Source organism: Echinops telfairi, unplaced genomic scaffold (assembly GCF_000313985.2).
Source record: "Echinops telfairi isolate 266 unplaced genomic scaffold, ASM31398v2 ScPeMD7_6;HRSCAF=24_0, whole genome shotgun sequence".
In the NCBI taxonomy this organism is placed as follows: Eukaryota; Metazoa; Chordata; class Mammalia; order Afrosoricida; family Tenrecidae; genus Echinops; species Echinops telfairi.
Window position 1 is genome coordinate 9,798,110 of NW_022103902.1, and position 15,343 is coordinate 9,813,452.

Here is a 15,343-nt window from a genome sequence, read left to right on the forward strand (position 1 = left end):
GTTGTATTTCTCATCATTGTTACATCGCACCCTGACTGGCTCATCTCCTCCCCGAGACCCCTCTGCAAGGGGATCTCCACTCCACTGAGTTTTCAATGGATGTTTTTTACAAGTAAATCAGCAGTCCTTCCTTCTATGGTGCTGCAGGGAAGGCCCCAGAGTCCACCCTTTTGGTTTGCAATCAAGCACATTAACCAGTTGGACCACTCACTCATGGGTTCCTATCCTAAGATATATCTTCCAAACTACCTGTTCTAGGTAATAAAAGGAAAATATTGGTTTCCATAACCATTTATGCTTGTTTCTCATGTTGATCAAAATCAAGATAAAGAAAGACGTGCTTTGTTGGAGAAGGACTCAGAGATCCCAACAGTTCTCTTGTCCTTGAGACATAAGGAAAAATAGCATATATATATATATATATATTATATTATATTATATTATATTATATTATATTATATTTTTTCTTTTCTTTTCATATATACATAAATGGAGAAGTAACCAGGGCACTCCAATAGCAGAAGCTTGCCAACCTTGGACAGCCATGACTGAATCTTTTTACTCCTTTAACCTTCAGCCTATGTATGGCTTTGAAGCAAATCGTATGTGATTCAATGAGAGCTAAAGAAGACAATCCCAGATGCTGCCCTTGAGTTCTGTATTTTAAGTTTTCTGTTAGGCTATCTGATCTTTTTACTGGAAGGTATCTATTACAAACATCACGTTCATGGTCATGTGCACAGTATAGGGAACGTTCAGTCATTTCTGCACCATCAAATTTTAAGACCCTTTTCAACCTCCTCAGGAAGTCTTTCCATTTCTAATTATGCACCTTTAATTACTCCCAGGCTGCTCATCAGTCAGTAATGAATACTCCGTCCTTTGTTTATGCAGAATGTGAATATATTTCTGTTTATTTTTGCTTTAATTATAAATAGGTCTCTTTATCTCTGTTCATCTTAATGCTGAATTTATCAGCATGTAAATTTCTTAGATGTATTAGAAGCTATGCCCACTTAGCAAATTTGACATGATTCTGATGATATAATATCATGCACAAAGGTCATCTTTTTTATTAATTACCTTTTTGTTATGAATATATTCAAGTTCAAATTAGGAGATTTGGAAGATGCCTTGAAGGTCATATAATTCATCCCCATTTTACACAAAATGAAGGTGCAGTCTGGCTTACCAACCTAACTAATCACTGAAAGAAAACAAGATAAAAATCTGAATCTTCTGAACCTTGGTTTGTGTGATTAAAGCTGTGACCCTACTTCCCTCCACACTATGAACCATCTGCCTTATATGCAGAATATTCTACAAAGTACATTCAAGAAGTGTTCTGCTAGTAGAACAAGGCTTAACTGTGCTCTAATTAAGAATTATTTCTACAGGATAAAAGGAAGGGGTGTGTACAGAGGGTTGGAAAAAATCAAAGATGTTTTTCATAGCTTCTAATCATAAAACTTTACAAAAGGCATTACTTTGGCTAATATTAACTACATGAAAAATAAACACAGATGAAAACACAATCATTTAAAAATGAATGAAGTAAAAACTCAAGATTTGGTTTTCCAGCCCTGGCAGTATAATACAGTCTCACAAACTCAAAACCCTGCTCCTTCTCACACTATCGTTCAAGGTTGATCGGGCAGAATAAAAAAGGGCGGGGAAACTTCTCAAGCAGAGAGGATAAAAGCATGCCCTTCTATATTACTTGCATTTTATTTCCAGCCCTGCCAGTGACTTCCTACGTGTCCTTGAGTGAGTCATTTCATCTCCGTGTATCAATTTTCTCATTCGTAAAGTAGTATAATAAATACCACGTCTCTCTCTCATGGGTGATGTTATTATCACCAACAATTAATATTTATGGGATGCCTGTTGGGTGCATAATGCTGAGGTCAGTGCCTTCTTCTCTGACAGGGGAAAGGTGATTATATCAGTAAAATATTTTCTGTTTAACTGAGCAAAATATATAAAGCATTTACAGAAGTTGAAATTATTAGAGCTTGAAATACCTAGGGTATATGTTTTTAAACATCCTTCTCAATCAAGATTTGTAAACATAGCATATTTTCTTAATGATTGTACAGTGCAACCAGAATAATTGTGATGCAGAATATTGATTATACTTTGGGATAATTCCAAGTAACATTGACTATACTTTTAAAAATCTAGCTTTTAAGCAAATATAGTCCATCAGAAATATTATATGAGATCATTTCTAGAAGGATAAACACAAAGACAAAGGCAGGCATCTGCTCTCGGGTCAGACGCTCTTCTAATCAGGGCTCCCAAGCAGTGAGATGGCGTGCCTGCTGAATGCTCATGATCCATCTAAACCTGCCTTCTTGCCACTTCTTAAAAACCACTTAGCTAAAGGACACTTCACCTCAGCCGGGGTCAGTTTCTTAGGCTGGGGAGAGAGGAAGAAGACCCATCAGTCTCTTCTGTGTGTCATTTTTCTGTGGGCACTACAGATCAACAGACACTCCTACAAGGGGACTTAATTTACCTTAATGGAAATTCAAGTCCTTAGATGGGGATGGGGCGGGGGTGGGGGTTAGGTGTATCTCAGAGAAGGTGATTTCACTTTCATTAGTGAGTAAACCGACAACCTGCCATTGGAAAAAAAATGCCTAACATGACCTAACAAGACCCCCCAATGTGAGACTACACCTGACATTTTATGCCTAATTGGACATTTTTTATCTCGTTTCTATCCAGCCCTTGGTAATCCAGGGTATAAGCTAAAGACTACTGGGACTTTAGGCTCTATCCTTTTGAGGTGCACAACATCCTTCATAGACCACACTAGAAAGAACCCCAACTGAGTGAACTGGACTTTGCCTTAGACACACCTGAGGGAAATTAAAGAAATACTCCCTTGGACTTAGGTTGTAATGTCCTCTGTGAGAAGCAGATGACTACTATCCCAAGATTATAGATAAGGTTCTCTCTCTCTCTCTCCCTCTTAATTTGTCCCCATGTAGCCAACACAGACTGGCCACTCTCCCGAGCCTATATTTTCAGAGCTGTCCTCAGTAGTACATTCTTCTAGGGAGGGGGGTCAACATAGCTCAGCTTCGGGCCAGCCTGACAGTCCTCTGTTAATGCACTGCTCCACGCCAGTATATTGACCTCAAGGCTTGGTACACCAGAATGAAATCTGGTTTCGCTCTCCTTTTCCTGTGGAGACAAAACTAATATACTCCCCATAGGTGGATTAGTGCCCTGTTCCCCACTAGCAGCATCTTCCCGGCCCCCTCCTTTTTGGTTGGAGGCCATATGCATCCCTGAGTTGGGTCTGGCCCCTGCCATAGTACCTGGACCTCACCCCAGGAATATATGTATACAGGACCTTTCCCCCTTGGCTCCTTTTGCATTTTTAGCTTACCTTAGCAGACTCGTGTTATACTTGTCCTTTTGTGCATGGCTTACTTCTCTTAGCGTACTTTCCTCCAACTCTTCCCATGAGATGATATGTTCCATACATTCATCACTGCATTTTAGGATGCGTAGTACTCTATTGTGTGTATAAACCAGAGCTTTTTTATCCATTCATCAACTAATGGAAATTTAGATTTGCCAATTATTTGCAATTGTGACCTGCACCGCAATGATCACTGGAGGGCAGATGCCTGGTTATGGTCTACTTCTTACTTCCAGGTATATGCCCAGTAGGAGTATTGTTGGGTCATATGGTAGCTCAATTTCCAATTGTTTTAGGTATCTCCAAATTGATTTCCATAGTGACTGCACATACCCCCAGAACGACCAGCAGTGATGAGAGTTGCTATCTCACCACAACCCTTCCAACATTTTTTTGCTTTCTGATTTTTTTAATTGGGCTATCGTTGAGGGTGTTGTGTGACATCTCATAGTTGTTTTAATTTGCATTTCCCTTATGGCTAATGATCAGGAACATTTTCTTTTATGTTTATTGGCCATTCTGGTTTCCGCCCTTGAAACTTCTGGTTAGGTGTTTTTCCCACATCTGCAATGGGCTATTTGTTTTTTGCTTGCTGTAGACTTGCAGAGTATTATAGATTTTAGTAATAAGACCTTTGTCTGATGTGTCATTGCCAAAGATGTTTTCCCAGTCTGTGGGCTCTCCTATGACTCTCTTGGTGAAGTCTTTCAATGTGCACAGGTGTTTTATCTTTAGTATATTCCACTTGATAATTTGTGCTTCCTCTGTGTATGTGTCCTTCAAAATTTCCTGTAGCCTATGAATTCCCTGCACCAAAGTCCTTAGGTTTGTCCTGATACCCTCACTGATGGCCTTAATAGTTTGGGGGTTTATCTCAAGGTCTGTAATCCACCTTGAGTTTGTTCTTGTGCGTAGAGTGAGGTAAGGGTTTTGCTTCATTTTTCTGCAGGTAGATATCCATTTTTTCCAACATCATTTGTTGAAGAAGGCATCCACTTCCCATTTGATATGTTTTGGACCCTTATCGAAGATCAGTTGTCTGGATGCTAATTTTTGTATTTCTGGATTTTTTGTTCTTTTCCATTGGTCTTAGTATATGTCATTATACCAGTACTATGCTCTTTTGACCTCTGTGGCTGTATAATAGGTTTCAATGTCAGGTAAAGCAAGCCCTCCCACTTTGTCCTTCTTCTTGAGGCATTCTCTGCTAATTCTAGGCTTCTTCCCTCTCCATATGAAGTTGGTAGTCAGTTTTTATGATTGCTTGAAGAAATATGCTTGTATTTGTATAGGGATAGTGGTAAACTTATATAGTGCCTTGGGTATGACTAACATCTTTACCTTCATGAGTCTTCCAATCCATGAGCATGGGATATTCTTCCATTTGTGGGGGTCACTTTTGGTTTCTTGTTTTAGTATTCTATAGTTTTCCTTCTAAAAATCTTTTGTTTTTTCGGTTAGATATATTCCCAGATACTTCAATTTGTGCTCACCTCTTTTGAAGGGTACTACCTTTTTGATCTCCTCCTCCGTGATCTTATCTGATGTATATGGCAATCCAATATACTTCTGTTTGTTGATCTTGTATCCTGCCTCTCTATCATATTCCTTTATTGCTTCCAACACTCCTATTGTGAAACTTTTGAGGTTTTCAATATATTGAATCATGTTATCTGCAAATAACGATAGTTTCACCTTTTGTTTCCCTAGATTAATACCTTTGATGTCTTTCCTTTCCCTTATGTTGCTAGCCAGGACCTCCTTTTATTTATGGTGCTAAATAAAAGTGGGGACAGGGGCATCCTTGTCTAGTCCTCTTATTCACTGGGAATGTTTTCATCTTTTCTCCATTGAGTATGATGCTGGCTGCTGGTTTTTCATATAGAGCTTGTATTATATTGAGGAATTTTTCTTCCATTTATAGTTTCTTGAGTGTCTTAAACTGGAATGGGTGTTGGATGTTGTCAAATGCTTTTGCTGAATCTGTTGATGTTATCATGTGGTTCTTATCTTTTTTAATGTCAATGTGGTGAATAATATTGATGGACCTTTGGGTGCTGAATCATCCCTGGAATGAATCCCACTTAGTCATGATGAATTATCTATATTATATAATTTTGTATTCTATTGGTCAATATTTTGTTAAGAATTTTCCAGTGATGTTCTTTAGAGATGTGTTAGTCTGGGTAGATTAGAGAAACAAATCCACAGAAACTCATATGCATATGACAGTTTTATATAAAAGTAAGTGTACATTAAGAAAACATCCCAGTCCAGTCAAAGCCGATAAGTCAGACATTAGCCCATATGTCAGACACCAATCTACAAAGTCCTCCTCAAACTCCCAAAACAAAGTCCTCCTGACTGCAGGAGGAACGCCAAATCAGTGAGCCTGTAAGCATCTCGGTACTGGCAGGGGTGTCTCACGTGGCTTTTACTGCACTAGGGCTGCATCAGGGTATGTACATGTGGCTGCTCCTCAGGGGTGTCTTGCAGAAAGTGAGCCTTGGCAGCTGGAGCAGGGAACTGGCTAAGGTAGCCACACACTGGTCTCACCATCAGAGAACAAGAGACCAGAGAACAAGAAAGGAGAGACTCACCGAGCCATTTATCTCTCTGCCCTTCAATTATTCCTGCATGTGTTTATCAGCCAGGTTGGCACAAAAAACCTTAACTATCACAAGAGATATCAGTCTGTCATTCTCAATTTTTGTGGGATCCTTGCCCAATTTAGGTAACATTGTTATGCTAACATTTTTATAGAAAGAGTTTAGGAGTTTGCTGTCCTTTTCAATGCTCTGGAAGAGCTTGTGTAGGATTGGTGTCAGTTCTTCCCTGAATACTTAGTAGAATTCTTCTGTGAAGCGTCTGGCCTTGTTTTTTGTTTTTCATTGGATAGACCCTTTACAACCTTATATATTTCTTCTATTGCTATGGGTCTGTTGAGGTCGTTGATGTCTATCTGGTATAATCTCGGGAAGGATTGTTTTTCCAAATATTTGTGCATGTCTTCCAAGTTAGTGAATTCATTGGAGTACAAACCTTCTTAGTACTGTGTAATTAGCCTTTTAATTTCATTAATGTCTGTTTTAATATCCCCCTTTTCATCCCTTATCCTGTATATAGATGTGTGAAGAATTTGATTGATGAATTTTGCAGCTCTCTCGCTGGGTGTCTACATATTTATTATGCTCACTGATTCTGGTCTACTGATCCCTTTAGCATTATGTATGTCCATCCTTACCCTGCTTTTTTTGAATTGCTGTTTGCTTGGTATATTTTTTGCTGGCCTTTAATTCTCAACCTGATTTTGTCTGTGAGCTTGAGATGTGTTTCTTGTAGACAATAGATTGATGGGTTATGTTTCCTAAGTCTATAGAGGGGTTCATTCTTGCCCTTTGTTTCAACTTTGAGACAATGCTATCCTTGAGCTCTATGTGTTAGACAGGTTTCTCTAGAGAAACAAAACAGGACACATTATTATATAAGTATAGATAGATACAGCCTGAAGGAATATAACAGCTAATTAGTTCACACAGCAGTACAGCAGGCTCAGTTTAACTCATTTCCGTGGAACAGTTAATATACTGGAAATCCTTCAACTCGTGAAGGCTGCTGGGTCAAAGATCAAGAAAGCAGAGACGTCAGACAGTGTAAGACATGACAAAATAATAATTTATAAATTATCAAGGGTTCATGAAGGAGGGGGGAGTAGGGAAGGAGGGGGGAAAATGAGGAGCTGATTCCAGGGGCTTACATGGAGAGCAAATGTTTTGAGAATGATGAGGGTAACGAATGTACAAATGTGCTTTATACAATTGAAGTATGTATGGATTGTGATAAGAGTTGTATGAGCCCCCAATAAAATGATTTTTTTTAAATGATCAAGAAAGCAGACAGCTGAGTTTTCTGTAGGGCAATGCAGGCAGTCCGGGCACAGGCAGCAAACAGCAGGGTGGGTCACCAACAGTCAGCAAGATGACAGGATCCGACAGTCCCAAATTCAAGCAATGTATACACCAGCAGCATGGTGAAGCAGGTTTCAAAGAAAACTCAAGCTCTAGCAACACAATCCACAAGTTGGCAGTCCCACAGGTAGTGTAGCTCCCAAGTTGAAGCAGAGAACTAGGAGCCTCATGCTGGTCTGATCACCAGAGGGCAAAAGAGAGAGAGGCAGGGCTGGTCAAGCCATTTATCTTTGCCCTCCAATCAAACTACGACCTTATTAACCCCACATGTTCCAATTGGCCATCTTGGCACAATAAACCTACCTATCACACTTTTTTCAGTGTGTTGACTTCTGGGTGGAGTTACTCTATGTAATGGTCTCCCATTTGTGCTCAGTGAATGTTTTTCTTATGATCATAGTGAGTCAACAAGCATATTTTGTAGAGTTGGGTTTCTTTTAACATATTCTTTGAGTTTTTTCTTTTCTGAGAATACTCTTACTTCTCTGTCTATCTTGAAAGATAGTTTGACTGGGTAGAGTTCTTGGGTTGGCATTGCTTTCTTTCAACTTTCAGAAGATGTTACTCCACTCTCTCTTCTTCCTAGTATCTGCTGATAGGTCTAAGCACATTCTTATCTGAGTAATTTCATAGGTGACTTCCTTGTATTGCCTAGCTGCTCATATGATTTTTCTCCTTTTCCTCAAACTTGGATAACTATTATATGCCTTGCTGATTTCTTCCTGGGGTTCAGTCTAATTAGTGTCCTTTCTGCTTTCTGGATGGTTTCTTGACTCTCATTCATTAAATTGAGGATGTTTGCTTTTAGGAGTTCTGTCGCTATTTTTGCTGTTGATTTCTTCATTGTATCCTGTTCCTGTAACCCAGTTGTTCCAATGTTGCTCCTCTTCACAGCATCGGACATTATTCTTAAATTTCTTCAGCTTCTTTGATTATGTGGTTTGACTGTCTTTCTTGTTTAAAGAAGTCTGCCTGGTTATCCTCAAGATCTCTGGTAGGGTTCTCCACTTTTAGTTTGTTGGTGATGTCTATTTAACTTTTCATTTTCTTCTGTTACCTCATCTCTTAACTCTTGTATTTCCCTTTGGTGTATGGACTTTATCACCTCTATCATTTCATCCCTTTTCTGTATTGCTCCCCTCCTATCCTGTATGACTCCAAGCAGCATTTCTCTCTGTTCTAGATCAACATCTGCTTCTTCTCTGCATGTCATTAGGTTCTGGACTTCCTCTGACGTTGCATTGTTTCTCCTGCTCTTTTTTTATTGAGGTTGTTAAGGCAGATTGCTGTCTGTGTGCTTGGGACAAACTAGGCACCATTTTCCCTGGAGTCAAAGAGCCCTGGGCTTTCTTTTTAGGAGGCTGGTAGGAATGCTTCTGCAAACTGCGTGCCAGACTGCTGGGAGTCGGGCTATTGCCTTATCTCACTAGGGGTTCACTCTCTCCTTAGCCAACCAGAATTCCCTTTGCTGAATGGGGGCTACTTAAGGGATCTGGGCATGTATGGTGCACAGTCACCTGTCGAAAGCAGCTGCTCTAGTTTTATCACAAGCAGCGAGGAAAGCACTGGGAAGGTGGGGAGAAGGCAGAACCTCAGCTCAGTTGTGCAGCTTTCCCTATGGGCAAGAATTTGGATGGGAAGTCTAAATGGCTTCCGTGTTGCCTTGATCTGAGTCCAAGTTCCAAGTTCCCTGTGTTTGCCTGCTTTGGTAGGGGTTGGGGCTTCAGCCTATTCTGGGGAGGGAATTACAATGGCTGGATGAAGGGGAATCTCAGCATTGTTGTGCTGCTTTCCCCGGGGGCAAGAAACTGCGTGGAAATCTAAATGGAAGGCTCCATGGTGCTCTGATCTGACTCCGAGTTCCCTGTGTTTGCCTGCTTTGGTAGGATAATGGGGCTACAGGCAGCATCAGAGAGGGGATTTCAACGGTGAGGGGAAAGGGAGAACTTGGGTCAGTTCAGCCCTGTCCTCTGTGCTCATGGATCAGAATAAAGGGTCTGAGCTGAATTCCACAGCGCCAAGAATCTAAGCCCTGCATGTAGATCCCCCTACATGGCCTCTCTACCAGTTGTTCTCTGATTCACACAAAGAGAGTTCTAAGTAGCATAGTCTCCTTTGGCACCATCTTCCTGGAACTGATTTCATGTCTTCCAATTGTTGTAACTCTCCATAAAGAGTATTGGTTAATAGATCAAACGGTCAAAAACAATTGCCATCCATTTGGGTCTGGTTCATGGCCATCCCTGTGTGTTAAAGTAGAACTGTGTTCCACAGGAAGTTTTTTCAATTAAAATTAATTAATTAGTTAAAATCAGCTAATATTTTTCAGGTAGAGGCCACCAGAGACTTTCTTCATTGGGATCTCTAAGCAGACTTAAATTGTCAACCTTCCTAACAAGACGCTAGAGTATAACCTTTTGTATGACTGATTGAGGCCTATTGATAATGAGACTGTGGAATTTTTATGCATTACAATTAAATTGTTGAATAAATATATTTTAAATTGTAGAAATTATATATATCCTATATGCATAGAGACTTCAAAATGTACATGGGAAAAATCCATTATCTGTAGTTTCCACTTTACACAAACCTTTTTAAAGCACCCTCATATTTACAATTTAGCCGTGTTAAGTGTAAAATTAAGGTGTTAACTGATAAATACTTTTTTATCACAAGCAACTGGCAGATTATATCATTACCACATCTAGGTCCAGATTATATTCTCCCTTTATATTAATAAGTTACAACTCTGACACATTATGTTGTATTTAGATATGAATTCACAATATGAGCTTAACATATCAAAATTCTGAAAACTATGAATTTTTGAAACCATTAGCATATTTTCTTTTTTAAAATCATTTTTGGAAGCTTTTATGGATATTATAACAATCTTTCATTCGATTAGATCAAGCATAATTGTACAAAGAAACACAAAACACAAGCTAATTCAATTTCATGATGAATTTATCAATACTGATCATTTAACTCACAGTATCAGAATTGAGAGAATTACTTTATTTAATATTCATACAAACCTTAGACATGGCACTTGTCACTTCAGGCTGAAATATATGTTCTATTTTTGAGGGCTGGAAAAGCAAAATTAAGATTGCTGACTGATTCTTCATCGTTTACCAGCCAGTGGCTTATGTACATTAATTTATCCATTCCTCATAACAATCCTATCTTCATTATTATTTTTATTATTATTCCCCTTTGCATACAAGAAGGAAGACTTGGGGATACGGTTATGCATTCACTGTGATCCGCATGGTTAGTAATTTGAAACCTCCAGCCACTCCTTAAGAGCAGTGGAAATGATGAGCTAACTGAAGTTCTCCTCCTTACCTCTGAATTACAGGTGCCCTGGGAGCACCTTTTGCCTTCGAGGACCCAGCAAACCAATTCCTACATCTCAAAAGGCACATATACTTGCAGGATTACTGGGACCCAGAGCACAGTCCGAATGTGTGGGGAGACACACTGCCTGATCAGGTATCTGCATTTGAAAACATGCCTTTGGTCTTTTTACTATTGACATCACCTGACATTAACACACCAGCCCAGCCCTGAGTTTCCCCCTCCGGCTGCGTGAAGTCTCCTTTTCCTAGGAAATCCTACCTCGTCCTCAAAGACTCAGTTCAGAACACCCTCTGGGACACTTTTTCCTTCTCCAGAGGTGTTCGCTCTTCTTTCCCCTCCTATGTCCATGCTGTTCCTATGTGAATGATTCTTGAAACAGCACTCCAGAATGATAGCTTTGGTGCACACGTCTTATCTAGACCTCAAGGGTCCAGTTGCTGTCTTGTGCATCAAGGTCATTATTTTTTTGAACCTAGAAAAATAACTCGTTTGTAGTTAAGATTCAGTAGATTATGACATGCTTGCTTAGGTGGATGGATGAAGAGTGGTGGCCTTTTCGTTCACTTGCGTTTATCCAGTTTCTAATTTCCCTCTGGGGTGATGATATAAACCTTCACGATGACTCCTTCATTTGCTTGCCTTTTGTGTATTTTCCTACTCAGGTTCACTCCAACTAAAGGAGAAATAGAAAAGAAACGTGCATGATCACATTTTATTGCATGCTTGCCTTTCTTAAGGAAGAAAAGAATACTCTGACCCAAACAAGGTTACTAAATTATTTGAGGATATCAATAATTCATGATTCTTCTCATAACATATTTTTCAAACTATATAATTAATTCTCTTAGTCATTGTCTCTCTCTCTCTCTCTTTCTCTCTCTCTCTCTCATGTTCTACTACAGTCATTCTTTCCTTCTTTTAACAGCTACCAAGCTTTCACATCGCCAGATATAAGGATCATATAAAGACAAAATTTTTTAAAAATTGGACACACTTGCTTTCGAGGGGCTCAGTCCTACCCTTGCTCTACCTGTGTGATAATTAACGGGTGGTCTTCCAGGATCAGCTTGTTTCTGCTGAGCATTTACTGATGAAAACGATCAGCTTGAATAATGCATCGATTTTATGACTCTTCTTCGAAAGGCATAATTTAGAAGTATTAAAATAATACTTTGTTTATTAGTCAATTTAAATAGTTACATCGGCTAGTAGACTGTGTGTTGATCATGGAATGTTGTCATTTTCAAGAATGCTCTTGCCTATAACTGTAGACTAGTGTGATCAACTGGAAAATATGTAGCAAGATGACACATTTAGCATTGACTTAAATAGGACACTGCAAGTATGAAAACCACACCCTCTTCAGTATTATTCCATCAGGAATATCTGCATATTAATCCGACTAATTGTTGTAATTGGTGTTCGGGAGATTCAGAGACCATGACTTCTGTTTTCTTTGCTGCAGGCTCGTGAAACGTGGACTGCTTTGAAAACAACGGCACAGTATTATTTGGACCCATTTGCCTTCACCTCTTAGATGTCTGTGGATCAGTAAATGTGCTTGGTTGGTTCAGCCATGAAAGCAATATCATAAAATTTGGCATGAAAACGTGTCAAAGCCATGGGCTTTGTAGACCTGGGGACAAATCCCTCTCATGTACTAGGTGTGTTATTGTATCTCCTAAAGCTATTTCCGGGATTGGTTTTGGTTGTCTGCCCTGTAATGTTGTTTGTTGGAAGTAGCAAACATAACAACCAGGGCAAAGATCAGGAACTGGAAGTTTTCAGGAAATTATACCTCTTCAAAGGAGAACTAAAATGTTTTTAATAGTCAGTTATAACATTAATTTTTTTAAAAGGAACTTTTATAGGGCAAGCAGAACCGCATTGCAAAAGAACGGCGTCAATAAAATACTCTGTTCACAATTCTTATATTCTGTTGTCTCTTATTTAAGAATTAGTGCACTTTTGTAGTTCAAAGAATGGAGAGTCAAATGCAGCTGATTCTCTCCTCTTTTTTTCTTTACTTGTCCCTTACTTGAGCCCTTGGTATCAGATCCTCTATTTTCTCCTCCTACCCTCGTGAACCCTTGATCATTTATAAATTATTTTTATTTTCATATTTTACACTGTCTGCTGTCTCCCTTCACCCACAATTCTGTTGTTCATCCCCCAAGGATCTGGGGTTTGTTGTACATCGATCATTGCTACCAGTTCCCCATTTCTTCCCCTTCTCCCCCTATTTTACCCCCTCTCTTCATAGTATCACTACTCTCATTATTGGTCCCAAGGGGATTGTCTGTCCTGGATTCTGTGTGTCGAGGGCTCCTACCTGTACCAGTGTACAGCGCCGGTCTAGCCAAATGTGTAAGGTAGAACTGGGGTCATGATATTGGGGGAAGGGGCATTTAATAACTAGAAGAATTATATGTGCTTCATCAGTGCTATACTGAACCCTGGCTGACTCGTCCCTTCCTTGTGACCCTTCTTTGAGGGGATCTTCAATTGTCTACAAATGGGCTTTGGGTGTCTATTCTGACCCCCCTCGTTGGCATTGAAATGGTTGGCTTTTGAGGTCTTCTGACTTATGATACCTGATCCTGTCAACAGCCTGTGATCACACGGTTGATGTGCTTCTTCCATGTAGGCCTTGTTACTTCCCTGCTAGGTGGCCGCTTGTTTAACTTCAAGCCATTAAGACCCCAGAAACTATATCTTGTAATAGCCAGGCACCATCAGATTTCTTCACCACATTAGCTTATGCGCCCATTTTGTCTTCAGCAATCATGTGCGGAAGGTGAGCATCACAGAATGTCAGGTTATTGGAACAAAGTGCTCAAGATGAAACATACAACTTTCCTCTAGTTCTTTAATGCTTCCTCCCCCCATCATCATAATCCCAATTCTACCTTACAAATCTGGCTAGACCAGAGGATGTACACTGGTACAGCTAGGAACTGGAAACATAGGGAATCCAGGACGGATGATCGCTTCAGGACTAGTGTTGAGAGTGGCCATACCAGGAGGGTGGAGAGAGGGTGGGGTAGAAAGGGGGAACCGATTACAGGGATCTACATATAACCTCCTCCCTGGGGGACAGACAACAGAAAAGTGGGTGAAGGGAGACGTTGGACAGTATAAGATATGACAAAATAATAATTTATAAATTATCAAGGGTTCATGAGGGAGAGGGGAGCAGGAAGGGAGGGGAAAAATGAGGAGCTGATGCCAAGGGCTTAAGTGGAGAGCAAATGTTTTGAGAATGATGAGGGCAATGAATGTACAGATGTGCTTTACACAATAGATGTATGTATGGATTGGGATAAGAGTTGTACGAGCCCCAATAAAATTATTTAAAAAAAAAAAGAACAAAGTGTTCTTTATTGAGGAAGGACTTGAGTAGAGGCCAAATGTCCATCTGCTACCATAATACTTTACCTATAAATATATGTACATAGATCTATATCCCTATCATCATATATTAATATATTTACATATGTACATACCTATGTTTATACATCTATAAATGTATTTTGCCTCCTAGTTCTTTCCTCTATTTCCTTTTAATTTCATTCCTGTCCCACTATCATTTTTTACCTTCATTCAGCTTGCTGTACTTCCTCTCAGCTACATAGCATGTGATCAAACTCCACCAGGCAGTCTGTGCCCTCTTCACTATTGATTTTAGATCTCTTGTTATTCCCTTGTCCCTGGTTTTGTTGTCCCCCCTCCAACCAATTTTTCCCATACTTCCTTTTCTCCCCTGTCCCCCTGGAAACATTGGCCCCATTCTTTTCACCTCAGGATTGTTTAACCTGCCTATCTTATATAGACACACATGAAAAAAAATAGCCTGTCAATAATTCCAGGTCTGCCTGCTGACCCTTATGATTGTTTTTTGATTGGGTCTAATGCAGTGTGAAACCCTGCCCCCTGGGTCAGAAGTCTATTTTCAGAATTCCTCAGGACATTTTGCTTTCCTCCCCTTGCTGGTCTGTTGCACTCCCTTTGTGTTACACCCTGGTGTGGGAGGGTCAGACCAGCGCAATTCCCTCCAGTGTGTCTCCAGTGTTGCGGCTGCCCCCACCCCCGTAGCATGGATGGTCAGTAAAGGGACATCATGTCTCCTGGTCAGGCTGACCCTACAGTCCTTTCTGTGCATTGGCTACTCCAAGTGGGAATGTTCTCCTCAAAGCTTGGTTGGCCAGGATGCCATTCTCTGGCTCTCTCTCTCTCTCTCTCTCTCTCTCTCCCTCTTAGACTGCTCCTGTGTGGGCTGGACAGAGGCCAGTCTATTTTGAGACCATGCTTTTGAAATTTTAAAGAAAATCATTTTATTGGGAACTCATACAGCTCTTATCACAGTCTATACATACATCCCCTGTGTCAAGCACATTTGTACATATGTTGCCATCATCATTTTCTTTCTTTTACTAAAAAATAATTTTATTGGGGGCTGTTACAGCTCTTATAACAATCTATACATCAATTGTATCAAGCATATTTGTACATATATTGCCATCATTATTTTCTAAACATTTATTTTCTATTTGATCCCTTGGTATCA

The 15,343-nt window shown here is 39.9% G+C and overlaps 1 protein-coding gene across 1 annotated transcript in view; it reads left to right on the forward strand.

Annotated features, from left to right (window-relative positions):
- Window positions 1–12,708, forward strand: part of CUNH3orf85 (chromosome unknown C3orf85 homolog) — a 23,289-nt gene extending 10,581 nt beyond the window's left edge. The window contains exons 2-3 of the mRNA XM_045286213.1: window positions 10,775–10,908; window positions 12,242–12,708. Coding sequence (XP_045142148.1) covers window positions 10,775–10,908; window positions 12,242–12,313 — 206 coding nt within the window. The 3' untranslated portion in view covers window positions 12,314–12,708. The remainder of the gene's footprint in view (window positions 1–10,774; window positions 10,909–12,241) is intronic.
- Window positions 12,709–15,343: the final 2,635 nt, after the last annotated feature.